Source organism: Budorcas taxicolor, chromosome 18 (assembly GCF_023091745.1).
Source record: "Budorcas taxicolor isolate Tak-1 chromosome 18, Takin1.1, whole genome shotgun sequence".
NCBI lineage: Eukaryota > Metazoa > Chordata > Mammalia > Artiodactyla > Bovidae > Budorcas > Budorcas taxicolor.
Genome location: NC_068927.1, coordinates 64,745,450 through 64,773,050, shown reverse-complemented (window position 1 = coordinate 64,773,050; position 27,601 = coordinate 64,745,450). Strand labels below are relative to the sequence as shown.

The 27,601-nt window shown below is 45.6% G+C and overlaps 2 protein-coding genes across 2 annotated transcripts; one reads left to right on the top strand and one right to left on the bottom strand.

Annotated features, from left to right (window-relative positions):
• Window positions 1-698: 698 nt before the first annotated feature.
• FCAR (Fc alpha receptor) lies at window positions 699-11,158 on the bottom strand. The gene is made up of 5 exons (XM_052655212.1): window positions 11,125-11,158; window positions 10,219-10,254; window positions 6,158-6,442; window positions 3,825-4,112; window positions 699-928 (listed from the first exon to the last, which is right to left on the bottom strand). The coding sequence occupies exons 1-5, from the start codon at window positions 11,156-11,158 to the stop codon at window positions 699-701; spliced, it is 873 nt and encodes a 290-aa protein (XP_052511172.1).
• Window positions 11,159-16,612: 5,454 nt separating this feature from the next.
• LOC128062787 (natural cytotoxicity triggering receptor 1) lies at window positions 16,613-20,770 on the top strand. Its single transcript, XM_052655211.1, has 7 exons — window positions 16,613-16,646; window positions 16,729-16,764; window positions 16,941-17,225; window positions 19,296-19,574; window positions 19,849-19,896; window positions 20,427-20,474; window positions 20,580-20,770. Exons 1-7 carry the CDS (start codon window positions 16,613-16,615, stop codon window positions 20,768-20,770), a joined length of 921 nt encoding a protein of 306 aa, XP_052511171.1.
• Window positions 20,771-27,601: the final 6,831 nt, after the last annotated feature.

Here is a 27,601-nt window from a genome sequence, read left to right as displayed (position 1 = left end):
TACATTTCAGTGGCATTCTGGACATTCATATCATCGTGCAACCAACATGACCATCTATCTCCAGGACTTTTTCATCTTCCCCAAGCAGAAACTCTGTATCCACACATTTTATCGTTATTCAAATTATATGATTTCTGAGCCTTTGTTTGCTCATGTGATATAATTGGTTATCACATGATTGACTGAATTAGAATTGATTAAATTCAAATTCATACGGTTACAGTGTGTGCGTGTGTGTGCCAAGTCATGTCTGAGTTTTTGCGACCCCACAGACTGCAGCCCTCCAGGTTCCTCTGTCCTTGGGACTTCCCAGGCAAAAATCCTGGAGTGGGTTTCCATGCCTTCCTCCAGGAGATCTTCCTGGCCCAGGGGTGGAACCTGCGTCTCCTGAATTGGCAGGTGGATTCTTTACCCACTGAGCCACTTGGGAAACTCAAAAGTCTATAGAGGGAGGTTGAAAAACAGCAAGGAGAACTGAGAATGCTTTTCATTACTTTTTATCACAGGAAATGAGTTCAGCCAAGATAATACTGAGAATGTTCTCAACTATGTCTAGAAAGGTGGAATGCTAATATATCAGATGCATACAAGAAAGTACCATTTGATTGGTTTGAAAGGGGATCCAAGCATCTTCATCTCCCTTGTGCTCTCCAAGCAGCTGCATAGGACTCCGCAGATAGTGGCTCTTCTAAGAAGCATCAGCTCCAGGAGTCTCCCTGGTGGTTCTTAGGAGTTAGTCCAAAGGTCCATTCTGTCTGACTTTTCTGCCAGCTCCAGCTCAGGTCAGGCAGATCTTGCTGGTCTTCCTGGTGTGGAAGCTGAGGCCCCAGACGATTTTCAGCCAGGATGGCCAAGAGGGCTAGGAGGACCAGCCCCGCCACGCCCATCCGAACCCAGTTCTCTGTTGTATGATCTTGGCTAGCAGTATCTAGAGATGTCATTAGAAGGAAATGAATGATCACTGGTCACGTTCATTCCCTCCCGACCAAGAGCCCATTTCCCTAGTTTGTGGGTTCACTGGGACCCCCTCCTCAGGCAATGCGTGCATTCGTGAGCACCATACTTTATCTCGGGCTTCCCAATGGCTCAGTGGGTAAAAAATCCACCTGCAGTGCAGGAGACACAGGAGATGCGGGTTTGATCCCTGGGTCAGGAAGATCCCTGGAGAAGGAAATGGCAACCCACTCTAGCATTCTTGCCTGGAAACCCCCATGAACAGAGGAGCCTTGTGGGCTATAGTTCATGGGGTTGTCCGACAAGAGTCAGACACGACTAAGCACGCAGGCACCACACGGCACTGCTAAGCTGGTTACCACTGTGTGTGAGTCTCTATACTTCACCTTAAACCTGAGTCCAAAGCTGTGGTCCCCAGAGGCATCTTATAAACGGAGGAGGAGGTAGTTATGAGGCTGTTCTGTTTGCTGGTCATCCCCTCCCCACACGGCAGTTTCACTGAATATCTAACCATATCCTTGAAACACCTTCATAGATCCAGAGCCCCAAACTCTCTCCTCTACATCGTCTCACCCCACGGAACAGTGTGTGTTCCTTTTTCATACAATGATTGGTATCTGGGAAGCAAGTAGGAAAAAAAGTTTAGACAAACCTAGGGAAAATATGGGACTTTCCTGGCAGTCCAGAGATTATGACTTAGCACTTCCACTGTGGCAGACATGGGTTCAATCCTGGTCAGGGAACTAGGATCTCTGAATGCCATGTGGTGTGATCAAAACACAAAAAACTTAGGGAAGCTAAGTGACCTTGGTTCATTGGTGTGTGACCTTTCATTAGTTATTTCTATTCATTGTACCTTTAAAAAATTTATCCATTTGTTTTATGGACCTCATGGGCCCAAGGATGTAATAAAATATTGTGAAATTACAATGCCCAGAAATCCTAGTAACTCTCTTCTGTTAAAACAGAAATCAGTTCCAAGTGGATTTGGGCAAGTGGATTCTTTACCATTTGAGCCACCAGGGAAGCCCAACAATACTGGAGTGGGTAGCCTATCCCTTCTCCAGGGGATCTTCTTGACCCAGGAATCAAACTGGAGTCTCCTGCATCGCAGGTGGATTCTTTTTCTTTTTTTTAATATAAATTTATTTATTTAAATTGGAGGCTAATTACTTTACAATATTGTATTGGTTTTGCCATACACCAACATATGCAGGTGGATTCTTTACCAACTGAGCTACCAGGGAATTCCTGGAATTCAACATGAATTCCTAATTGCAAAGTGAAAAATGTTTCAAGTCTGGGAAGATAATGTTAGAAAAGATCATCCTGACATTGGGATAGGAGGTGATTTCTAAAACAAGTGTACACCCGTGGTGGGTTCATGTTGATGTGTGGCAAAACCAGTACAATATTGTAAAGTAATTAGCCTCCAATTTAAATAAACAAATTTATATTTTAAAAAAAAAAGAAAAATAAAGCATTTAGCATTTCTCCAGGGGAAAAAAAATAAAATAAAACAAGATAGAGTGACTGTCTACATTAAAGGAAAATACTAATAAATTCAGCCCTCCTCCACAGGTGCCCAGTTGACCCTGTATCATGAATTGAAAAGACCATTTGGCCACAGGAGCTTATAAGGCCATGACCACTACATTCACTTAGCTTGTAGAATGACTGGACAAGACAATTGTGAGAGACACAAGTGGTCATCCCACTCAGTCACTAGCAGTTGCTTTCCTCTGCTGTAACTCATGTTTGCTCCCTCTGGGCAGAGTGATGCATGCAAACAGTATAAAAATGAAGCTCTTTTTGAAATTTTTTGTTACACCTCATTGTGGCTTATGGGATCTTAGTTCCCCAACCTGGGATGAAACCCAGGTAAACAGTAATGAAAGCCTTGAGTCTTTGTATATATATGCAATTTTATTGATTGATTGATTTTTGGCTATGTTGGGTCTTCCTTGCTGCTTAGGCTTTTTCTCGTTGGGGTGAGTGGGGGCTACTCTCTAGCTATGGTTCTCAGGCTTCTCATTACAGTGGCTTCTCTCATTGTGGAGCACAGGCTCAGTAATCCTGGCACAGGCTGTTTGTTGCTTCGAGGCATGTGGGATCTTCCCAGATCAGGGATGAAACCCATGTCTCCTGCATTGCCAGGCAGATTCTCTACCACTGAGCCAGCAGGGGAGTGTCCCCCTTTTTCTTAAATATTTGCTTATTTATTTGGCTGTACTGGGTCTGTAGTTGTAGCATGTGAGATCTTCAGTTGCAGCACGTGGGATCTAGTTCCCTGATCAGGAATCGAACCCAGGTCCCCTGCATTGGAATCTCAGAGTCTTAGCCACCGGACTACCAGGGAGGTCCCAAAGCCCCAAGTCTTAATCCCTGGAGCACCAGTGAGTTTCCCTAAATGAAGCTCTTGATAGAGTATTTTAGAGTCTTCCTGAGTGGTAAGTTACCAATCAACCTCTCTGAGTGGCTCCTATATTACAGGTTAATGTCAGGATTCCCCATTACGACTAAGCATGTGATGAAAGAAAGTGAGTTCATCAAAGGTTGTGTCTGGTATCTGCTGACTCAACGACACCCCTAAAGATGATTCTGAACACGGACCTCTCCTTTCTTAACAGGCCATGTGTCTTTAAGGACACTGGAGAGCTCGGGGACATGCTGTGAAAGTCACATGTCATGTGGGTGAGAAGGCCTTTCTCTCCATGGTCCTCTGAGCCACAAATCTCTCCTGCCCCGTTCTTTCTTGGTGCCTCTCTGTTCTCCTGCCTGATGCCAAGGCCCTGGACAGCCCACTAGAGCCCCAAGGAGGAGGATGGAAGTCTCTGGCAGCGGCGGGGGTGGGGCGGTGGTGCCCTTACCTGTGACCACCAGCTCCAGGGCATTGCTGGGGGCTGACCATATGTAGGGGCGGCCGCTGTGCCAGCCGTAGCACGTGTAGACTCCTGAGAAGCTGAGGTTCACAGGACCCAGAGTGAAGTCCACCGGGAGTCTCGCATCTTGGCGCCGTGACAGGGTGGGCCCTCCCGGCCTGCTCAGTGAAAATCTGTCTAACGACATGTGTGCTGAACTGCACTGGAAGGAAATATTCTCCCCTGGCATTGCCACGTGGCCCCCATTGGTGGAGAGAAAGGGTTTGTCGTACAAGCCTGAAAGAGAAGAGAGTGAGCTGTTCGCAAGGTTTCTGTCTTTCCCTGTTTCCCCGCCACTCATTTTGGGTCCCTGCTAAGAGAAGGGCAGAAGCTCGTGTTTTCCTGATGCAAAGGAACGGGAGGTGGTAGCATTCCACTTCACCACTGCAGGACCCACGTGCATGTTCTCGGTCATGTCCAGCTCTTTGTGACCCTAAGGACTGCAGCCCCCCAGGCTTCTCTGTCCATGGGACTATCCAGGCAACAACACGAGAGTGGGTTGCCATGCCTTCCTCCAGGGGTTTTCCCCGACCCAGGGATTGAACCGACATCTCCTGGGTCTCCTGCATTGCAGGCGGATTCTTTACCACTGAGCCACCTGGGGAGCCCCCTGCAGGACCTGTCCTCTGTCCCAAATTCTTGTAGATGGAGCTGAGTGAACAAGCAGATGAGCAGCTGTCTTCCAGGGACAGCGATCTAGTCTCTAAAGCCAGAAGGGCTACATGGTTCTGTTCCCAGTTCCAACCTGTGGGTTTCCTCCTTAGACCACTGAGCGATTCTAAGACACCAGCTGGGCATCCCATAAGTCACCTCAATTCTGACACTCTCTACCTGGCACTAAGGTCAGATCCTGCGGTTTGGGGCTCCGGGTTAACAGCTCAGTCCTACAAGTCCCTCCCACTTCAGAGCCCATCAGAAGTCCAGGTTGTCACCTGTGCTTCTGACTGAGCAGCAATAAATCGGAAGTTATTGGGTTGCAGTTCCTGTGTTCAATTCATTTGTTAGAGTGGCAGACGGAACTCAGGGAGCCAGCTTGCTTACTAGATTACTGGCTTATGAAAGCATGTGTCAGGAACAGCCAGAGGGGAGAACTGGAAGAGTACAGGACTTCATTTCCTAGGCGACACTGATTATTTCATCATTGGCCATTGGTGATGGATTCAACCTCCCACCTCTCTGCCTACCCCAGAGGTCAGGTAGGGGTGGGGCAGGGCTGAGTATTCTAACCCATCAATTACTTGGTTGGTTCCCCTGGCAACCAGCTCATATCCTTAGGTGCTTTCCGAAAGGCACTTTTTTACACAAAATCGGGTGTGGTTGAAAGGGATTTCTTATGAAAATGAAGATATTTTAATTGTTCACTGCTTAGGGAAACCCAGGAGCCTTCCCTGGTGTCTCTGATAGTAAGGAATCCGCCTGCCAATGAAGGAGACCAGGGTTCAATCCCTGGGTTGGGAAGATCCCCTGGAGGAGGAAATGGCAACCCACTCCAGTATTCCTGGTTGGGAAAACCTACGGACAAAGGAACCCAGTGATTTTTATTTTGGCAGGTCAGAAACTAATTCTGTTATTTCATAAGACTTTGCAGGTTATTACGTTCAATAGTTACACCTGACACACCTGTAAATTTCTCCAGCACTGTGAGTCTCGTTTTCACTTTCTGTGTCAGAGTCAATCACTAAGGTTTGGTGTTTTATTTTTTTATTTTTTTTATTTTTGGTCTTTTTGCTGATCTAATATTCACCTTGTCTGAATCAGAACTTTCTACTGAAGAACTATCATCTTCTGAGATACTAGTATATGTGTTGCTCAGACAGAGAAAGTAACTGCGTAAAATGCACCGATAAATTCTTCACTCAAAATTTCTCGATGCATCATTTTTGGAAATTTTACAGTAATAAACTTGCATTTACAATATACACAAGGTTAGAACAAAAACCTAATGGAGCAAAATGTGAATGATAATGTCAATCATAAGTTGTGGAGTGAATCCTCGATAAATTCTAACCTCTAACAACTTTGCACCAGTGATGTTAATTGTATCACTCTCTAAAAATGTGTCGATACGTCTGCAGCCAATACGTTTGGGTAACAAAAGACCTATTAATAAGCCGTTGATCAACGATGTTAAGAATAGGGGAAACTGAGTACAAGGTATACGGGCACGGCCTGTTGCGTCACCTTAATTTCCCTGGAAATTTGAGACTGTTCTAAACATAACATTTCTGAAAAACTAAGAAAGGAAAGAGACTGGCGGGTCGGAGACCTGCCCACAGCCGCACCTGTCACCACCAGCTCCAGGGCTTCGCTAGGCGCTGACCAGTGACGTTCTCTCCTGTATCGGCACTGATAGAGCCCTGCGGTGTTTGTATCCATGGGGTTAATGATGAACTCTGCCACCTCCTGAAATCCCAGCTGCTTCTCCACTTGTTTGTAGGTGAGGTTTTCCAGGATCTCCAGTTGGTACAGGTAAGACTCAAGGGTTCCCTGGCACAAGATCTTCACCGACCCATTCCAGGGAATCACAGAACTGGGCGTAGCAGATATGATAGGAATGGGAAAGTTCCCTAAAAGAAAACAGGGCCCAGACTCAGGTGGCCTGCCATGGAGAAACCCTACTTCTTTCTTTTTCTGTGGGGGGAAGAACTAAATGAAGGGTGTGACAGACTTATAGCTCCTTCCTTAAAATTTTTTGGGGGTAATTTCTAATTGTGGCCAAAATGAAATGTGTTATATAAAGATTAAATTTATCATTTAAACCATTTCTAAGTGCACAGCTAAGTGGCCTTAATTACACTCACTATATGTGTGTATATCTATCTATAGATAGATATAAATATAGGTATAGGTATAGATATGGATAGATAGATAGATGTGGAGTATTTTTAAAGTCTTTACTGAATTTTTTACAATATTGCTTCTGTTTTATGTTTTGGTTTTTTGGTCACAAGGCATGTGAGATCTTAACTCCCAGACCAGGGATCCAACTGGTATCCCCTGCATTGGAACGTGAAGTCTTAACCACTGGGCCATGGGGGAAGGCCCTATACCCACCATATTGTGCATCTATTTCCAGGACTTTCTCAGGATTCAAAACAAAACCCCTATAGCCACTAAGCAATAACTCTTCACACTCTCTTTTCTTAGGCCCTTGTCATTTCTAATTGACTTTCCATCTCAGTGAATTTTCCTATTCTAGATACCTTGTATCAGTGGATTAACATGGTATTTGCCTTTCTGTGTCTGGTGTTTTTTTTTTTTACTTAGTGCAATGTCATCAAGATTCATCCACGTTGTAGCATGTATCAGAATACGTTTCCTTTTTATGGCTGAATAATATTCCACTGTACGTATAGACTACATTTTGCTTATACATTCATGCCAATGGACATGTGAGCTTTTTCCACCTTCTGGCTATTGTGAATAAAGTTGCTATGAACATAGAGGTGCAAATATCTTGTTAGAATCTCTTCTTTCAGTTTCTCTTGTTACATGTATAGAAGTGGAATTGCTGGATTGGGCATTTAGGTTATTGAGGAACTGAAAGATTTTTGAGGAACAAAATTCCTTCCTTTACATATATATATATTTATCAAGGTGAAATTTATATAACATAAACTTAACCATGTTGAAAGTATACAATTCAATGGAATGTAGTACATTCACAATCTTGTGCAATCATCATCTCTATCTATTCCATTTTCATTGCTGTCAAAGCAGACCCCATACACATTAATTCTACCCTCTTCCCTGATGGCTCAGAGAGTAAAGAATCTGCCTGCAATATGGGAGACCCGGGTTCAGTCCCTGGGTCAGGAAGATCCCCTGGAGAAGGAAATGGCAACCCACTCCAGTATTCTTGCCTGAGAAATCCCATGGGCAGAGGAGCCTGGTGGGCTACACAGTCCACGGGGTCACAAATAGTCAGACACGACCGAGCAACTAAAAGCGCTGGAGAGTGCCCCCTGGTCTGCCAGGCAGCTTGCTTGGTGTTTTGTTCCCATGGTAACCCTTATCCATATGCAATTCTGCTCTCCACCCTAATGTGAGGGTGCTGAAGCTTGGAATATCCGTGCCAGTTGCTCAAGACCACAAACTGAAGAGTGCTCCAACCTGGTTTGGAAACTAAGACAATCTCAGCCCAGATTCTCTGCTCTTCCTCACTATACGGGGAGAGCTGTCTCCTAAACCAGTTAGAGAAGCCAAACAAATAAATATATGGCAAAACCAACACAGTATGGTAAAGTAAAATAAACTAAAAATAAATTTAAAAAAAAGAAGAAAGTAATGAGTCAAGGGATCCAATTGCCAACATCCGCTGGATCATCGAAAAAGCGAGAGAGTTCCAGAAAAACATTTCTGCTTTATTGACTATGCCAAAGCCTTTGACTGTGTGGATCACAATCAACTGTGGAAAATTCTAAAAGAGACAGGCATATCAGACCACCTGACCTGCCTCTTGAGAAACCTGTATGCAGGTCAGGAAGCAACAGTTAGAACTGAACATGGAACAACAGACTGGTTCCAAAAAGGAAAAAAAATATGTCAAGGCTGTATATTGTCACCCTGCTTATTTAACTTCTATGCAGAGTACATCATTAGAAACGCTGGGCTGGAAGAAGCACAAGCTGGAATCAGGATTGCCAGGAGAGATATCAATAATGTCAGATATACAGATGACACCACCCTTATGGCAGAAAGTGAAGAAGAACTAAAAAGCCTCTTGATGAAACTGAAAGAGGACAGTGAAAAAGTTGGCTTAAAGCTCAACATTCAGAAAATAAAGATCATGGCATTTGGTCCCATCACTTCGTGGCAAATAGATGGGCAAACAGTGGAAACAGTGGCTGACTCTATTTTTTTGAGAGCCAAAATCACTTCTGATGGTGACTGCAACCTGAAATTAAAAGATGCTTACTCCTTGGAAGGAAAGTTATGACCAACCTAGATAGCATATTGAAAAGCAGAGACATTACTTTGCCAACCAACGTCTGTCTAGTCAAGGCTATGGTTTTTCCAGTGGTCATGTATAGATGTGAGTATTGGACTATAAAGAAACCTGAGCGCTGAAAAATTGATGCTTTTGAACTGTGGTGTTGGAGAAGACTCTTGGGAGTCCCTTGGACTGTAAGGAGATCCAACCAGTCCATCGTATAAGAGATCAGTCCTGGGTGTTCATTGGTAGGACTGATGTTGAAGCTGAAACTCCAATACTTTGGCCACCTCATGCGAAGAGCTGACTCATTTGAAAAGACCCTGATGCTGGGAAAGATTGAGGGCAGGAGGAGAAGGGGATGACAGAGGATGAGATGGCTGGATGACATCACCAACTCAATGGACGTGGGTTTGGGTGGACTCCGGGAGTTGGTGATGGACAGGGAGGCCTGGCACGCTGCCATTCATAGGGTCACAAAGAGTCGGATACAACTGAGTGACTGAACTGAACTGAACTGAATGAATCAAGGAAAGTGGAGACTGGGTCCTACACAGAGTTCAGACTTTTTTTCCTCATGATCATCACCATCATCATCAGAGGTATCTCTACTGCTGAACCACCTGAGAGCCCCATCACAGGTAATACACTTACCATGTACATGATTCACATGCCTTATCTTGATTAATCCCCAAAATTGTATCACAGTGATCCCATCCTCCCAAGATCCAATCTTCTTTCACTGTTATCTTTATTTCTCTTTTGAAAGTGAAAGTGTTAGCCTCTCAGTCACATTGGATTCTTTGCAACCCCATGGACTGTAGCCCAGCAGTCCTCTATTCATGGGATTTTCCAGTCAAGAATACCAGAGTGGTGTAGCCATTCCCTTCTCCAGGGGATCTTCCTGACCCAAGGGTCCAACCCAGGTCTCCTGTATTGCAGGCAGATTCTTTACCATTTAAGTCACCTTTATAGACAAAGAAATTGGTTCTGAGAATTGAAGCCACTGACATAAAGTTCTCTAAGGCAGTGTCCCTTTAAGTGAAAAAAGTGGATGGACTGTGGAGAGTTAAGATTGTGAGAACATTTGATGTAGGAAGAATATTGGGCAATGGAAGGTGGTTCCTGACTTCCTCATCCCTGCCGTTGTGAACATTCAGTAAAACACATATCTTCGATGGACAGTCAGCCTACCGGAGGCAAAGACTAAATCCTGGTCTGAGCGTGAATTTGAGGGATCCAAAAATTCCAGAGTGAGGTAGAAGTCGTGCAAAAGGAACACAGCAGAGACAGCTATCAACAGAACAGGAAGTAAATTAGAATCCCTGTGAGCTTCTATCCCAGAATTTTCTATCCTAGAGTTGCCGGGAGGATGGAAGGCGATTGGAGGAGACTTAGAGAAACACTTACCATTCTGTGCCTGAATCTTCTGGCCAAGACAGAGCACTGGAAGAAAGACATTCATGAAAACTCCACCCACCAATTTCCAACATTCATGATAAATTACTCAACAGAAAGACTCTTACTGAAAGACATCCTGATGTTGGGAAAGATTGAGGGCAAGAGGAGAAGGGGGAAACAGAGGATGAGATGGTTGGATGACATCACTGACTCAATGGACATGAGTTTGAGCAAGCTCTGGGAAATAATGAAGGACAGGGAAGCCTGGCGTGCTGCAGTCCATGGGGTTGCAAAGAGTCAGACACAACTGAGCGACTGAACAACAACAATAACATAAAGACATACAGGTGCCATTTGTTCTCTTCAACAGAAAACAAGGCTCATCTTTTAGTTTTATCTTCCAGATTCCAGCCCCTAAGGCTCTCATCTGCAGGAGCTCTGGAACCATTGTGGCCTGCCAGACAGCATGGCATTGGCTGAACAAACCTGGCAAGGCCAACTTGACAACTGGACCACTGAGCCTTACAAGCCAGCATGGGCTTGGGCAGACACATACCTGGGCAAAGACCATCTCTCCACTCAGGAGAGCAGAGTCTTATTGGCAGTCACTGAAATCACTGAGTTCTTATGTTAAGAGAAAGTGAAAAACGTTAGTCGCTCAGTAGCATCCGACTCTTTGCCACCCTATGGACAGTAGCCCACCAGGCTCCCCTGTCTATGCAATTCTCCAAGCAAGAATACTGGAATGGGTTGCCATTCCCTTCTCCAGGGGATCTCCCCAACCCAAGGATTAAACCCACGTCTCCTGCACTGAAGGCAGATTGTTTACTTTCTGAGTCAGAAGTTAAGAGAGACTTTAACTATTTTGGATTCCCCTCATCTTCCCCTCTAATCCACCTGCATTTGGGGACTCACCGAGGCAGAAGAGGGTAATGTTCCTGGGGACCATGGTTCTGCACGGCCAGCCTGAGCCCACTTAGCCTCTTGACAGTGAACATCGACAGATGACAGAGTCTCACGAGACAGTGAGACCCACAGGAAGTATGAACTCAGAGGTCCTCGTCAGAGAATTTCTACATGTATTGCCCCAGAGGAATGGTTCCTTCCTAAAGAATTTCATTCTGGGGGGCCCTGAGATAGAGTCTAAGAGGAGATCAACCTTCCTGTTTATGTTTCAGATGAGAAGTGAACATTTTCTTCCACCAGTGTTGAACGGGGCTCAAATCCTCCTTCAGACAAGATCCCACATCCCAGGGGAAGGGCTGGGGACAGAAAATTATTAGATGGGTGCCATACAGACAGAGATTTTCCTTCGTTGATCCATCAGTCCAAAGCCATGTGGCCTTTATGGCTATGGATCCACATAACCTCCACGGAATTCATGGACAAAATATATCCGTTTGGTCTTGATCAGGCAGGCAGTGTACTCTCATGTTGGGAATTATCTCAATGGTGGCATGTAGAGGAATGTTTTTTTCATTCATGTCTAAAGAATGAGCCTCCTATATTTATATCTAAACCTGTAATCTATGAACAGATGATGGATTGATAGAGAGCATAGATTAGATAGATAGATAGTCAGGTAGGTGGGTAGACAGACAGATAAACGGATAGATGGATGGATAGATAAATTTGGCTACAGACACCTACGTGGCTATCATTAGTTCTTCAAGTATAAGAAGTCAAATATTTCACATCAAACTTTCTACTGGCTATCTCATTTTCATTGCATCACCCTTTGTTTTCAACTTTATTGAGATGTCATTGACATAACATAACATCATGTGAGTTTAAGGTGCACAACAGGTTGACTTGATACACTTCCTTGCTGCACAGTGATGTTCATTGTGGCATTAGCTAATACATCCGCCAGCTTGCATAATTACCATTTCCTTTTTTCTGTCTTTTAAAATATTATTTATTTGTGTGGTGAGAACATTAAGATTTACTCTCTCAGCAACTTTAAAAAGATTTATTTATTTATTGAAGAGCTGCACCAGGTCTTAGCTGTGGCACGTGGGACCTTTGATTTTTGTTGTGGTGTGGGGAATCTTTCTAGTTGTGGCCTGTGAACTCCTAGTCACAGCATGTGGGGTCTAGTTGTCTGGCCAGGGATCACACCTGAGCCCCCTGCATTGGGAGCTCAGAGTCTTAGCCACTGGACCATCAGGGAAGTTCCCCTCAGCAACTTTTAAATATAGAATACAATATCGTTAATTACTATCACCATGCTCTACATTGTTGCTGTTTACTAACTCAGTCATGTCTGACTCTTTTGCAACCCCATGGACTGTAGCCAGCCAGGCTCCTCTGTCCATGGGGACTCTCCAGGCAAGAATACTGGAGTGGGTTGCCATTTCCTTCTCCAGGGGATCTTCCCAACTTAGAGATCGAATATGCATCTCCTGCTTGGCAGGTGGATTCTTTATCACTGAGCCATGCACTGACCTCAGAGATACAGACAGAGAATGACCAGTTGGGGTCTTTCCTCTCTTGCATTTTTTTTAAAAAATTATTTTTATTTTTTGCTGTGCCAGTTCTTAGTTGCCGCACATGGAATCTTTTCTTGTGGCTCACAGGCTCTAAAGCTCCAGCTCAGTAGTTGTGGTGTGTGGGGCCCGGCGGCATTGGAAGGCACTCTTAACCATTGGACCATCAGGGAAGTCCCCTCTGTTGCATTTTTTTAAAGGTAATTTATCCCCGATTAGAGTATATGTCTGAAGCTGGTTGTGTGCTAGAGAGTACTCTTCACCTGGGGTTAAGCCCGGCATGGGTTCCTGAAAATCAAGTTGAAACTTAGAGTTTTGAGAAGTGTTTAAGGATGGTTTTCTTGGTAAATTTTGATATTTATACCAAAGAATAAAGGGAAATATGGCTTAAGATATATATATCTTAAGATAAATATTTTATGTATGATATCTGTGTATGTTTCCATGTATGTATTCCTCTCACAAGTATGAATATATATACAGTCCAACTCTAGTCAAAGCTATGGTTTTTCCAGTAGTCATGAATGGATGTGAGAGTCTGACTATAAAGAGAGCTAAGCACCAAAAAATTGATACTTTTGAACAGTGGTGTTGTCCTTTTGTTTTGTTTTGGTTTTAATTTATTTATTTTCAGTTCAGTTCAGTCACTCAGTCGTGTCCGACTCTTTGTGATCCCATGAATTGCAGCACGCCTGGCCTCCCTGTCCATCACCAACACCAGGAGTTCACTCAAACTCATGTCCATCAAGTCGGTGATGCCATCCAGCCATCTCATCCTCTGTCGTCCCCTTCTCCTCCTGCCCCCCAATCTCTCCCAGCATCAGAGTCTTTGCCAATGAGTCAACTCTTTGCATGAGGTGGCCAAAGTATTGAAGTTTCAGCTTTAGCATCATTCCTTCCAAAGAACCCAGGACTGATCTCCTTTAGCATGGACTGGTTGGATCTCCTTGCAGTCCAAGGGACTCTCAAGAGTCTCCTCCAACACCACAGTTCAAAAGCATCAGTTCTTTGGCACTCAGCTTTCTCCACAGTCCAACTCTCACATCCATACATGACCACAGGAAAAAACATAGCCTTGACTAGATGGACCTTAGTCGGCAAAATAATGTCTCTGCTTTTGAATATACTATCTTGGTTGGTCATAACTTTTCTTCCAAGGAGTAAGCGTCTTTTAATTTCATGAGTGCAGTCACCATCTGCAGTGATTTTGGAGCCCAGAAAAATAAAGTCTGACACTGTTTCCACTGTTTCCCCCTCTATTTCCCATGAAGTGATGGGACCAGATGCCAGGATCTTCATTTTCTGAATGTTGAGCTTTAAGCCAACTTTTTCGCTCTCCTCTTTCACTTTCATCAAGAGGCTTTTTAGTTCTTCTTCACTTTCTGCCATAAGAGTGGTGTCATCTGCATATCTGAGATTATTGATATTTCTCCCGGCAATCCTGATTCCAGCTTGTGCTTCTTCCAGCCCAGTGTTTCTCATGATGTACTCCGCATATAAGTTAAATAAGCAGGGTGACAATACACAGCCTTGACGTATTTTTTTTCCTTTTTGGAACCAGTCTGTTGTTCCATGTTCAGTTCTAACTGTTGCTTCCTGACCTGCATATAGGTGTCTCAAGAGGCCAGTCAGGTGGTCTAGTATTCCCACCTCTTTCAGAATTTTCCACAGTTTATTGTGATCCACACAGTTAAAGGCTTTGGCATAGTCAATAAAGCAGAAATAGATGTTTTTCTGGAACTCTCTTGCTTTTTCAATAATCCAGCAGATGTTGGCAATTTGATCTCTGGTTCCTCTGCCTTTTCTAAAACCAACTTGCACATCTTTACACAACCATAAAAAGGAATGAAATTCTGCCTTGTGCAGCAGCACAGATGGACCTCAAGGGCATTATGCTTAGTAAGATCAGTCAGACAGAGAAAGACAAACACTGTATGACATCACTTATATGTACACTAAAAAATAATATAAATGAATGTATAAGCAAAACAGAAGTGGGCTCACAGATAACAGAGAATAAACTTGTGGTTTCCAAACGGGAGAGGAAAGTGGGTAGGCACAGACTAGGGATATGGGAGAAAGGGATACAAACTAACATGGGTAAAATAGATAAGCAAGGAGAATAGACTATATAGCACAGGGAATTATGGTCATTATCTTGTAATAAATTATTATGGACTATAATCACTGCTATATACCTGAAACGAATAGAATATTGCAAATCCACTATACTCCAATTAAATAACTTATTTATTTAAAAATTATTTTTACCCTTTAAAAAAGAACAACGGGCACACTTTGCATTTAAAATATATTAATGTACTTAATATTTTAATATTCTGCTTTATAGCAGACCAGTGGAAACAGTGTCAGACTTCATTTTGGGGGGCTCCAAAATCACTGCAGATGGTGACTGCAGCCATGAAATTAAAAGACGCTTATTCCTTGGGCTTCCCTGGTGGTGCAGAGGTTAAAGCGTCTGTCTGCAATGTGGGAGACCTGGGTTCGATCCCTGGGTCGGGAAGATTCCCTGGAGAAAGAAATGGCAACCCACTCCAGTATTCTTGCCTGGAGAATCCCATGGACGGGGGAGCTTGGTGGGCTACAGTCCACGGGTCGCAAACAGTCAGACACGACTGAGCGACTTCATTTCACTTTCACTTTACTCCTTGGAAGAAAAGTTATGACCAACCTAGATAGCATATTCAAAAGCAGAGACATTACTTTGCCAACTAAGGTCCGCCTAGTCAAGGCTATGGTTTTTCCAGTGGTCATGTATGGATGTGAGAGTTGGACTGTGAAGAAGGCTGAGTGCCGAAGAATTGATGCTTTTGAACTGTGGTGTTGGAGAAGACTCTTGAGAGTCCCTTGGACTGCAAGGAGATCCAATCAGTCCATTCTGAAGGAGATTAACCCTGGGATTTCTTTGGAAGGAATGATGCTAAAGCTGATACTCCAGTACTTTGGCCACCTGATGCGAAGAGTTGACTCATTGGAAAAGACTCTGATGCTGGGAGGGATTGGGGGCAGGAGGAGAAGGGGACGACAGAGGATGAGATGGCTGGATGGCATCATGGACTCGATGGACGTGAGTTTGAGTGAACTCTGGGAGTTGGTGATGGACAGGGAGGCCTGGCGTGCTGCGATTCATGGGGTCACAAAGAGTCAGACATGACTGAGCGACTGAACTGAACTAAAAGAATGTCATTATGTAAGAAATATATTTTGCTTAAAAATAGTATTTTATTAAAACATTGTAATAAATCTGAAGAAGACAGTTTTATCATTCTAGTCTTTTTTTTTTTTTTTTTTTTAGTCTTTATTGAACTTGTTACAATATTGTTTCTGTTCCATATTTCGGGTTTTTGGCCATGGGGCATGTGGCTTGGATCTTAGCTCCCTGACCAGGGATAGAATCCACACCCTCCATGTCAAAAGGTGATGTCCCAGCCACTGAGCTGCCAGAGAAGTCCCTCTATCAATCTGATGAAACCAATTAACATGCCAGCACATGAATGCTGGACACAGAGGAGCCAAAGTCAAACACATGTTTTTAAAAATGACTTTAATGGTTTTGCTCTGTACACTGCCCTATGCCTTCCCTGGACATAACGTCCCCATTTCAAAATTTACCAGTTGACCTAGAAATGAGTTTCTGCCGGGAACCAGACCATGGTCAGAAGCTCTGGTTAGAAACCACAGATACACTCAGATGCATCATGGGAACTGCGTCTTTTCCTTACTGCCAATGGCCAGAGGTGGAGGAAGGCCTTCGAATCATCAGTAAACAAGTTGGTGTGAAAGCCCCTGGGCGACAGCTCCTGGGCTTCACTCACCACATCCTGCGCATCCTCCTGGCCTGCGGGGCTCCATCTCCACCCAGCTGTCTACATTCACCAGGCAGAATCTGAGTGATGCCTTCCACACTTGCTGTCCTTCTCGTCCTTGGTGAGTTCTTGTGTGGGAGAGAGCTGGAATTGAGGGGTCTAGCACGGATGGGGCAACATATCTCATCATTCCTGTCTTCCAGTGCTGGGTCTGAGCCAGAGGAGCAGCACCCAGAAGCGTAAGTCCTTTCCTTCAAAGCCCCCAAGTCGAGTTCAGCCACCGTGTCTGCTTGAGACAGCTGGAGGAAAGGCCAGGGACTCTGCCTGGCTAGGAAGGCTCACGGCCAGCAGTTGGGTGGACAGTAGGCTGGAAGGGGGGCTTTCTTGGGAACTCCCGCCTCTGATTCCCTTCCAGAGATGCTCTCGAAACCTGCCATCTGGGTCAGACCCAGTTTCATGATCCCAAAGGGAAGACCGGCTACCATCGGGTGTCGGGGAGCTGGCGGGGCCATGGAGTACCAGCTGCACTTTGAGGGGGGACTTTCTGCCTTGGAGAGACCGAAGTCACGCCCAGTGATGAACTGGGTGAAGTTCTCCATCCCGGCCATGACTTCTCACACCGCAGGGCAATACAGGTGCTCCTACCGAAGTGGGGAGCTCTGGTCCGAGCTCAGCGACCCTCTGGAGCTGGTGGTAACAGGTAACTATCCCGTGGTTCAGCTATAGGTCATCTTGTCAACCTGAGTCCTCCAGAAAGTCCTCACTTGCTCGTCTCCCTCCATCTCTCCCAAGCCTTGCTCAGATATTAGTTTGTCTTGGGGGCAATGTAGGGGGTTGGTTAATGCCTATGGGGTTATCTTTAGAGAATTGTCTCTATGTCCTAGAAGCAGACTGCTCTTAGGTTCTTCGGAAAAGAGACTCTAAGATGGATGTTTGTGCCCAGAAGGAATCACCGTGGAGTGTCCTTAAAAACAGCACCTGTGATAAGTGAGGGGCACAGGCCCTCACTACTCACAGAAAGGGCAGTCGGACAGCAGTGCAGCTCCAAGGGAGACCTCAGAGACTTCCCTGGTGGTCAGTCCAGGGGTTAAGACTCCATGTTTCCAATGCATGCGATGAGAGTTCGATCCCTGGCCAGGGGACTAAGATCCCGCATGCCATGCGGTGTGGCCAAAAAAAAATTTTTTAATAAAAAATTTAAGGACAGAGACTTCAACTGAGCAAATGTGGAACTCTGGACCTGGCTGGACTTTCAGCGTAGGCTTGAAATGAGGCTAGAAGCTCTGTACTCCTATCAGGCAGGGATGGGATGAGAACCACTCCTAGGGAGATTCCAGACAAATAGTCTTGCTTTTGCGGTTCTTGGGTTCTAGCAGAAGACAGACCATGAGTCAAAGTCAGGAAATTCAAATCAGTTACACAGCATGTGAGGGTGAAATGGAAGTATGGAAAAAGCAAGGGGTTGAGGTGGCCAGGTAATCTTGGGTCAGGTGGGTCCCTTCCATTGAGGGATGTGGGTCTCAAGTTTAAGTTAATATCAGAGTCACCTGTGGACTTGCAGAAGCACAGATGACTTTAGTAAACCCACATGCATGGAAGCAGTATTCACAACAGACAAAAGGTAGAAACAACTTTGCCTACCAGTGAATGACTGGATGAAGAAAATGTGGTCTATTCATACAACTGAATATTATTCAGCCTTAAAAAGGAAACCCTGACACTCGGTAACTTGAGGATGTTATACTGAGTGAAATAAGCCCACTGTCAAAGGATCAATAAGTGTACATTCCACTTATATGGGGGACTTAAAATAGTCAAATTCAAAGGCATAAAGTAGAATGGTGGTTGCCAGGGTCTGGGGGAAGGGGAAATGAAAAGTTAATGTTTATCGTATAGACTTTCAGTTTTACAAGATGAAAAGCGTGCTGGGGATTAACAGGGATGACAATCGTACAACAATATGGATGTACTTAATATCATGGGACTATACAATTAAAAATAGTTAAGGTGGTAAATTTATGTATATTTTACTACAACTAAAAGTAGCAATGAGGTTTTAAAGTTTTGTTTGTTTGTTTGTTTTGATGTGGACCATTTTTAAAGTCTTCTCTGAATGTGTTAACATACTGCTTTGGGTTTTATGTTTTGGATTTTTGGCCACCACGAGGCATGTGGGATTTAGCTCCCCAGCCAGGGATGGAACCTGCACCTCCCCCTGCGCTGGAAGGTGGAGTCTCAACCACTGGACCACCAGGGAAGTCCCACCAAACAGATTTTAAAACACAGGTGGCTTCCCCTCCCCCAAGTTTCTGATGCAATAGTTAGAAGGTAGAGACTGGAAATTTGCATTTCTAACAAGCATCCCCAGGATGCTGGCATTGCTGGTCCCAAGGGCCAAATGCTGAGGACCAGTGATGTAGGGAAAGAGATTCCTCTTAACTCTCTTGGCAGCTGGTGGAGGGACCGTCTCGGTCTTGAAGGGAGAATTCAGGGAGGGTGTGTCCATAACCAAGACAAATCTAGGAAATAGAAGAAGAGAGCAAGATTCCGAGCAGTGATATCCTGGCCCTAAGGACTAGAGGGACGCTTGGAGATGCAGCAAGCAGATGCTCTGTACCGGGAATTGCCTGGTGATCCATTGGTGAAGACTCCACCCTTCAAGTGGAAAGGTTTTGCGTTCAATCCCTGGTGGGAGAACTCTGATCCCATGTGGCACGTGGCCAAAAGAAAAAAAAAATGCTCTTAACCTACTAGCCACCTTCTCTCACAGGACTGTATGACACACCCACACTCTCGGTTGAACCCAGGTCTGAGGTGACCTCAGGAGAGAACGTGACCTTCCGTTGCCAGCTGGCGACAGCTACAAGCACGTTCTTCCTGCTCAAGGGGGGACAATCCAGCCGCCCCCAGCTCAGATATGGGAACCTGTGGGCAGAATTCCACCTGGGCCCTGTGACCCCAGCACACAGAGGGACATACAGGTGCTTTGGCTCCTACAACAACCACGCGTGGTCTTTCCCCAGCAAGCCTGTGAAGCTCCTGGTCAAAGGTGAGGACCTCCCCCTCAGTTTTGCCCCATGCCCTTTCTGGATCTCTAAGTGACCACCAAACAGCAATGAGGATGGCAGCCAAGAGGCAGGTGGGGAGATGCAGAGAGGGTGCTTTGCACCAGTGCTCTCATCCACATCAGTTCCCAGGGGTCCAGGAGTTAGCGAGAGCATGAGGACCATCGCCAGACACATGGCAGACAGAGGAGCGGGGATGGGGGAGGGAATAGGTAGGAAGACCAGACCCCTTGATCTTCTCCTTGTCTCCACTGCCAGGAGATGCCAGGGACACCACCTTCGCGCCCACCGAGCACACTTCTTCTGGTGAGTAACAGATACTTCTAAACTCGGGGGAAGGACTCAAAGCCTCCCAAGCACACTAAAAAGCTGGCGTTCTTTCACAATATCCCTTGAGAGCACAGAGCAAGCCATGAACTGCAGTTCTGTCAGCCAACCAGACGAAGACCCTTGCTTGTATGGCACTCATAACCTACAGTCAAAGTCATTGTTGTTCAGTCCCTCAGTCAGGTCCAACCTGACTGCAACCCCATGGACTGCAACACGCCAGGCTCCCCTGTCCTTCACCATCTCCTGGAGTTTGCTCAGATTCGCGTCCATGGAGTCGGTGAAGCCATCCAGCCATCTCATCCTCTGGTGTCCCCTTCTCTTTCTGCCTTCAAACTTCCCCAGCATCAGGGAGCTCTTGGTTGGGGCAAGCGGGATCTGGCTCCCCTACCAGGGATCAAACCCAGGCCCCCTGCACTGGGGGCATGGAGTCTGAGTCACTGGACCACCAGGGAAGTCCCTCACGTCATCTCTTTTCCTCACTTCTTCACTTTCCTTACTCTCTGCAGACTACTGGGACTCCTACGAGTTAACCACAGGGACCCAATCTCAGAAAGGTAAGCCGGCAGCGGGGTCTGTGGGCCCTTAGGAAAGGGGAAAGAGATGGGGTGAGGTAGCCTTGGTAGCTCCCCATGAGCAATCACTCTGTTCTTCTGACCCAGACCATTTCTTCTGGAATCACATGGTCCAGAATCTCATCCGGCTTGGCCTGGCTGTCCTGGTCCTGGTGGCCCTCATGGGGCTCCTGCTTGAAGACTGGCTTCACAGAAGGAAGTCTGGAAAGAGAGCCCACTGGGTTTCACGTCGGAGGTGTGGGAGAAGGCTCCGAGCACAGAGAGCCCTGGAGACATGACCAAGAGACCCAGTGGCCACAGGTGGAGCTGAAAGTGGCCCCAACTCTGGGCTGTGGGAGCTCCAAGTGGAACCCATGGAGGAAAAGAGTTGCTGCAGAGAACTAAGGGACTTCGTGCAGGTGGGCAGGAGGAAGATGAAGACAGCACGTTTCTCCTGCAGACCAAGCCTGTTGTCTCTTCCAGGTTTGAAGGACTCTTGTGCTTCCTTCCTGCAAGCCAAATTTTCAACCACCCCCATCTTTCCCGAAAACAGCTTTAACATCACAGCCATGGGAATATTTCCTTCTTCCATTTGTCTTTATCCTTACTTCTTTTTATAAATTTATTTAATTTTAACTGGAAGATAATTGCTTTACAATGTGTGATAGTTTCTGCCATACATCAACATGAATCAGCCATAGGTATACATAGGTCCCCTCCTTTTGGAACCTCACTCCCACCTCCCACTTCTCTAGGTAGTCACAGAGCATCGTATTGAGCTCCTTGCATCATACATCAAATTACGACTGGGGATCTCTTATACACACGGTAGTCACGTTTCAGTGCTGCTCTCTCAATTTGTCCCACCCTCTCCTTCCTCTGCTGTGTTCACATGTCCGTCGTCTGTGTCTGCATATCTATTCCTGCCCTGCAAGGAGGTTCATCAGTACCATTTTTTCTAGATTCCATATATATGCTTTACTATATGAAATCTGTCTTTTTCTGCCTTATTTCTCTGTATAACAGGCTCTCCATCTCACTAGAACTGACTCAAATTCATTCCTTTTTGTGGCTGAGTAGTATTCCTTTGTATATATGTACCACAACTTCTTTATCCATTCATCTGTCAACAGACATCTAGGTTGCTTCCACATCCTGGCTATTTATCCCTCTTTCTTCTTTACTGTCTCTGCAGATATCATTCAAAATATTTAACCACCAGTACAGAAAAGGTATACTTGTCAATAGGATTAAGAGCTAAAGACGCAACAACCCAGTAGTGAAGTCCCACCCATTGCTATTGTAGATGAACCACAACAGGTGTGATATGAAAAGGATACATTTGGGGCAACATCCACAGACTTCAGAGAATCTTTTTCATCCCAAACTGAAAAGTGTTTTTAAATTTTTAATTGAAATGTTTTTGACATAGAACCCTCTGTAGGTTTAAGGCGTGCAATCTGTTGATCTGATACATTAATCTATTGTGAAACGATTGCCATTATAGTGTTAGCCAATGCCTCTCTCACACCACATTATCAACATTTCTTTTTTGTGCTTGGAATAATGAAGATCTGGTTTGTTAGCAAGCTTGATGATTATCTTGTGACACTGTGGGGTATCATTACCACACTGATCATTAGGGCTCCAGGACTTATTCATCTACTAGTTTGTTCCCTAAAATCTCATCTCTCCATTTCCTCCACCCACTGGTCTTTAGTAACCACCATTCTGCTCTCTGTTACTACAAGCTTGGCTTTGTTTTTAGATTCCACCTTTAAGTGATATCACACAGTATTTGTCTTTCTCTGACTTCTTTCACTTAGCATAATGCTGTCAAGGTCCATTCTCATTGTAAAAAAATAGGAAGATTCCCTTCTTTCTCATTTTTACTATATATATAATATATATCTTTATGTTGGACCATAAAGAAGGCTGAGCACTGAAGAAGTGACACTTTCTAATTGTGGTTTTGGAGAAGACCCTTGAGAATCCCTTGAACAGCAAGGACTTTAGGATCAAACCAATCAATCCTAAAGGAAGTCAATCCCAACTATTCATTGGAAGGACTGAGGCTGAAGCTGAAGCTCCAATACTTTGGCAACCTGATGCCAAAAGCCGACTCATTGGAAAAGACCCTGATGTTGGGAAAGATTGAAGGCAAAAGGATAAGGGGGCAGCAGAGAATGAGACAGTTGGATGGCATCACTGACTCAGTGGACATGAATTTGAGCAAACTCCAGGAGATAGTGGAGGACAAAGGAGCCTGGCATGCTACAGTCCATGGGGTGCAAGATTCACACACGATGGAGCGACTGAACAATCCCAACGAAATCTATATTTTTAAGGAGGCACATTCATCACTCCAGCCCAGGACCAGTCTAACCATCTTCACTTCTCAAGGCGCCCATGTGCTTGGAGATCCGTTTCTGCTGGTTGGTGCTGGTCTCATGGAGATCAGGAAAGGTGAGCTTTGAAGACTGAGAGGGCATCTCATTCTCCTCCCTCAGCTCAGCATCTTCCTTCCTTGTTTACCCCCAGTTTCTTCCATTTTCCCAATTACAATGATAAGACAGTATCTCCGGTCCGCCTTTCCTGTCTGCTTTCTTCATCCCATTTCATACGACAGGTGCACTGCAGAATCAGAAGGCAGGGAGAAAGGACGGAATTTGAGCTCCATGAACATCTGTGTTCCTGAGGCAAACTATGTCCTTTCTGTTTTCACCTTCCGTTGGCCAAAAGGAGGGGTTGATAACTCCTCAGTAACACATCATTCTACAGATTTTTTTTTTTAATGTGGACCATTTTTAAGTCTTTATTGAATTTGTTACCATATTGCTTCTGTCTTATGTTTTTGATTTTTTGGCCCCAAGGCACGTGGGATGTTATCTCCCTGACCCAGGACCGAACCTACATCCCCAGCTTTAGAAGGCGATGCCTTAACCACTGGACCACCAGGGAAGTCATCATTCTAGGAATTTATCAGCACTCCACAGTTATTACATCACCACCAGTACCAGAGTTCTCTCACCCTAAGTCAGGTACAGGAACAAAATCTTCAGAGCATGGATATGATATTTTGGAGAAGGTCCACCCCCTTCCACTCTTCCTGGTCTATAGATGGGGTGACTGATCCCCCTGAGACATCACCACCTGGGCAAGGCTATACTCTACCCCTTCAGGCTCCGTTCTCAACCACTAGAAACTGGTTCTCACCCCTCACTTCCTCTGAAGCTGTTTTTGCAACCTGATAAGTTTCCTGGAACTCTCAGTGGACAGCTCTCAACCCTAACCCTCACCCCTTTTGCTCTTCTGTTAATTATATATGTGACCACTTCCTCCTTGAAAAAGTCACCTCACTGGCTTTCTCTGACCCCTCCTCCTACTCACTCTGACTCTCCCTACACCACTGGGTTTGGGGGGCTCTCCATGGCCAGAGTTTTGAGATTCTCTGGTGGACTTAGTGTTTCTCTGGACACAAGTCTGGGTTGACTTCATTTAATGCCACGGTTTCGATTTCTCTACAATCAGATGCCCAAATCTGTTTCTCTTCTGATTATAGTCACATTGGTGGTGGGCAGGGGGTGGGGGTGGGGATGGGGAAGGGGGAGGGAGTTAGGGCCTCAATATGTGCATTCGAGGGGGCACAATTCAGCCCATAGCAGGGACCATCCTGAGCTTGATGTTGAGCAGCACCCCGGCCTCTATCCACTGTCTACCCGGACCACCACCCACCTAACCTATTACAACCAGAAAACCTCCATGAGCTGAGTCGAGCATGCTTGTGTGCTGTCGTGGCCGACTCTTTGTGATCCCATCGACTGTAGCACACCAGGCTCCTTCCATGGGATTTTTCAGGCAAGAATACTGGAGTTAGTTGCCATTTCCTTCTCCCCAGGGGATCTTCCCAACCCGGGTATCGAACCTGTATCTCCTGCGTCTCCTGCATTGGCAGGCAGGTTCTTTATCACCATGCCACATGGGAGAAGTCTCCATGGACATTGCCAAATGTCCCCCTGAGGACAAACTGAGGAACTACCCAGTTAAGAACCCCTGGCTTGGAAGGATGCAAATAGGGGTGATGGAAGAAGGTGCTGTGATGGGGGAGGGACCTCCATGAGATCCAGTGGTCAGCTAGGTGAGAACATGTTGACTGTGCTGAGAAGGACTGCCATGTGAAACGCTGAAACGCCTCCCGGACCCTCACCCCCCAGGCAGAAACCACCACAGGTGCAGAGCTCAAGGCAGAGGAGTGGCAGGACACCCCGCATGACTGGGACAGAGTGAGCCAGGGGAAACCCAACTGTAAGGTGAGCCCAGGGGTCTTTATTTTTTATTTTGGTTGCACTGGGTCTTCACTCTGACACAGGGGCTCTTTGTTGTGGCTCGCAGGCATCTCCAGGTGTGGAGCACGGGCTCTAGGGTGTGCAGGCTTAGTTGCCCTGTGGCGTGGGGATCTCAGTCTGCCGCCAACCAAGGGTCAAATCCACACCCCCTGCATTGGAGGGCAGTTTTTTAACATGCTTACCACCACCAGAGAAGGCCCCAGAAGCAACTTTTGAACCCCAGATCTGTCTTTTGCCATCACCTTGTGCAAAACGAGAGTTAAGTAATTATAACTTTGGGGGAGGGATTCACCTTCCCAAACCTGGATCTCCTGGCCCATACACAGAGCCCTGGTGAGGTGAACCCCAAAGTCAAGAGTTTGCCTCCACTTCGAGGCATCAAAGGGCCCCCACCTTCTCTCTGGGACTCGCCAAGGCTCAGCAGGAGGGTGAGAGGAGGAGACATGATTCTGGAAGCATTCCGGTCCTCTGGTCCCAGCAGAGCTGAGCTAATGGGACTTACACTGAGAGGGAGGGTCCAGGAGAAGAACCAGATGGAGATGGGGAAGCCCACCTAATACCACAAGGCTGAGGTTTTTAACACCTGCCGAAGGAAGAGTCACGCCTCCACCTAGATCTCTACCCAACCAGAGACCCGTGGGAGGTGTGACATCCTGAAGACAATGCTCGCTCTCCATCTGCTGTGGGGCTTTCAACCTCTGGGTGACGACTGTTGTGGGGCTGTGGTGTGTGCTGTAGGAGGTTTCACAGCACCCTTGGTCTGTGCCCAAGAAAAACTCATAGCAGAGCCAGTTGTGACCTCTCCCCAAAATCCAGAGTAGTCAAATCTGTAGAGACAAAGTAGACGAATGGGCATGGGGTTTCCTTTTGGGGAGATGTAGACGTCAAGGCTATGGTTTTTCCAGTGCTCATGTATGGATGTCAGAGTCGGACTATAAAGGAAGCTGAGTGCTGAAGATTTGATGCTTTTGAACTGTGGTGTTGGAGAAGACTCTTGAGAGTCCGTTGGACTGCAAGGAGATCCAACCAGTCCATTCTGAAGGAGATCAGTCCTGAGTGTTCATTGGAAGGACTGATGCTGAAGCTGAAACTCCAATCCTTTCGCCACCTGATGCAAAGAACTGACTTATTTGAAAAGACCCTGAGGTTGGGAAAGATCGAAGGCGGAAGGAGAAGGAGATGACAGAGGATGAGATGGTTGGAAGGCATCACCGACTCAATGGACATGAGTTTGAGTAAACTCCAGGAGTTGGTGATGGACAGGAAGGCCTGGTGTGTTGCAGTCCATGGGGTTGCAAAGAGTCAGACACGACTGAGCAACTGAACTGAACTGAGACATTCTGTAACTAGATGGTGGTGACGGTCACAATGGTGTGAACACCCTGAATGCCACTCAACTGTGTACTTTAAAATGAAAACGGTAACGTTGATGTGATGTGCATTGCCCCACGATTTTTTAAGTCTCCAGACTTTGCCAGATTGGTGGGGGGCGGGGGTGGCGCGGCAAAATCAGGCTTAGTTGAGGACCACTGTCTTATTCTATAGCAATGAATGGCTAGGCTGTAGGCTCTCTCAATCTCAGCACTATTGAAATTCTCGGGGGAGGGGGTAGTTTTTTGTTGTGGTGGGGCTGTTCCATGCATGGTGAGAAGTCTACCCACTGAATGTCAGGAGCGCCCCCTCGTTGTAACAAAAAAAAAATAAAAATAAAAATACCTACAAACATTACCCAGTGTCCCTAGGTGGCAAGTGTCCCTGATTGCCGGGGGCCAGCGTGAGGAACTCCGCCCATGGCAAAGGTCATGAGGAAGGAGGCTTGGCATACGCAAAGATGTGATCAAGCCTCAGGAAACCCCGTTCCCGAGCATCTAACCCCAAAACCAGAGTCTGTTTTATGCTCTCACCTACACCTCTGACTTTACGAGGGGCTCTCCCCCATAACCGTTTCTCTCAAAGAAGGAGTTAACTTGCAGCTCCAAGTCAATAAAAATTCCTGGGCGTGACAAGAGTGTTTCAGCTTACGGACTCCTCTGAAGGTTATCTAGCCCGCCTGTATAGGTTCGTCCACCCACATGTGATTGTTTACAGCCTCCCAACCTGAGAGGCACGAGATGTTTTAGATTTACTAAAGGCAAATTCTTTTGGGGAGTTAGAAATTATTAGTATAGTGGGTTGGTTAGGAATTATATTGGTGAAGGGTTTTTCATTTGTTGTGCCAATAATTGCTGCTAATTCCCTCCCCTGGGTGGGACAAGGGTGTCTCAGGTCAAACCTCTCTGCTGGCAAACTAGCTTGTGTGACAGGATTATCCATACTCCTGCCACTATGCACATGATTGTTTACTACCTCTTAACCATAAACAGCACAGAGAGTTTGGAGTATTTTGAAAGTCTCAATTAGCATAGGGCTTTTCTCATTGTTGAGTCAATGATTGCAGCCAGGCCTCCATATCCTTAGGCACCTGGGAATATATTAATCAATGTATTTGGGATATAGAAAAGGAAATATAGTAGTTGTTAAGGTTAGCAATACTAGACTTTTTGAGTTAATGAATTTTCTCTTTTGTAATAGATCACTGTACTTTGTTATAAATCACTGTGTCCTTGCTGTGTAAAAATGTAACTTTATCACTATCTTAAGACTAAATAGATCTTAAGGGGAGCATTGGTGAAAGGATTTTTATTTGTTGGGCTGATGTTTGCTGCTAAATCTCCATATTCCCTGTCCTTATAATGAATATAACTAACATATAGGAGAAATAAGTATTAACCTTTAAGATTAATC